The sequence below is a fragment of the Mytilus edulis genome, chromosome 12 (assembly GCF_963676685.1).
Source record: "Mytilus edulis chromosome 12, xbMytEdul2.2, whole genome shotgun sequence".
NCBI classification, from domain to species: domain Eukaryota; kingdom Metazoa; phylum Mollusca; class Bivalvia; order Mytilida; family Mytilidae; genus Mytilus; species Mytilus edulis.
Genome location: NC_092355.1, coordinates 63,410,901 through 63,411,725, shown reverse-complemented (window position 1 = coordinate 63,411,725; position 825 = coordinate 63,410,901). Strand labels below are relative to the sequence as shown.

Below are 825 nucleotides of genomic sequence, written 5' to 3'. Positions count from 1 at the left end.
CTAGTGCCCTGTGGTGTTCTGTGGTGGTATAGACTCTATATGATTCTTCGGCATGGTCCTGTTGTTGTTCCCAGGTACAGACATCGGAATGTGTTGGTCAGATGGTGGCTGTTGAGGTCCATGATCAGTTGGTGGTTGTCGGGGTCTTTGTTGATGTTGTGGGTTTATCTGTAGACATTGACGTGGATCGAAACGCCTTTTATTGATAAACAATTTATCCTCTACCAATACTGCTTCATGTCCCTTTTCACGAGCATCTTTCAGAATTGGTATAAGTTCACGCCTCCTTTCTATTATTTCCACTGGAAATTGTTCATGTACATAATATTGGGGTTTTTGTTTAAGTTCTTTTTTTGTTGCTTCCAAAACTCTATTTCTGTCTTTTCTCCTTTCAAATTTTGCAAGTATATTGCATGGACCTCTGTCCTGTCTGGGCCTAAGCCTTTGCACAACATTGTGTTGTATGTGGGGCTTGTAAGTGATATGGGGTGAATGCATAGCCATTGTCTGCTCCATAAAGTATTTGTCTAGAGGAGGAAATAACATTACTAGATAGCGGAGTATCATTTAAGTTCGGTGTATACTGTGTTGAATATTGATTAGTACATGCTTGCATTAGTGTTGGAGGTAAAGAGTACTGTTTTGAACCTGAGTCGTTCAGGTCAGCCATCTTGTTTGGTTTGTTTGGGGAAGGAGTATCTGTTGGTTTTCGTTTATTAGTATTCATACCCGATAAAATTCTTCATAATGTAGTTGGATCATTAGTTCGATCAATGTTTCTCACAAAATAACCAATCATTGTGTTGTAACACCACTTATAACTTC

General features: G+C 39.2%; 1 protein-coding gene across 1 annotated transcript; it reads right to left on the bottom strand.

The window, feature by feature from the left end:
- LOC139497752 (uncharacterized) lies at positions 1-546 on the bottom strand. Its single transcript, XM_071285989.1, has one exon. The coding sequence runs from the start codon at positions 544-546 to the stop codon at positions 1-3; it is 546 nt and encodes a 181-aa protein (XP_071142090.1).
- Between the last annotated feature and the right edge of the window lie 279 nt (positions 547-825).

Coding starts and splice junctions, on each gene's coding strand:
- LOC139497752 (XM_071285989.1), bottom strand. CDS start 546: ATGTTATTTCCTCCTCTAGACAAATACTTTATGGAGCAGACAATGGCT.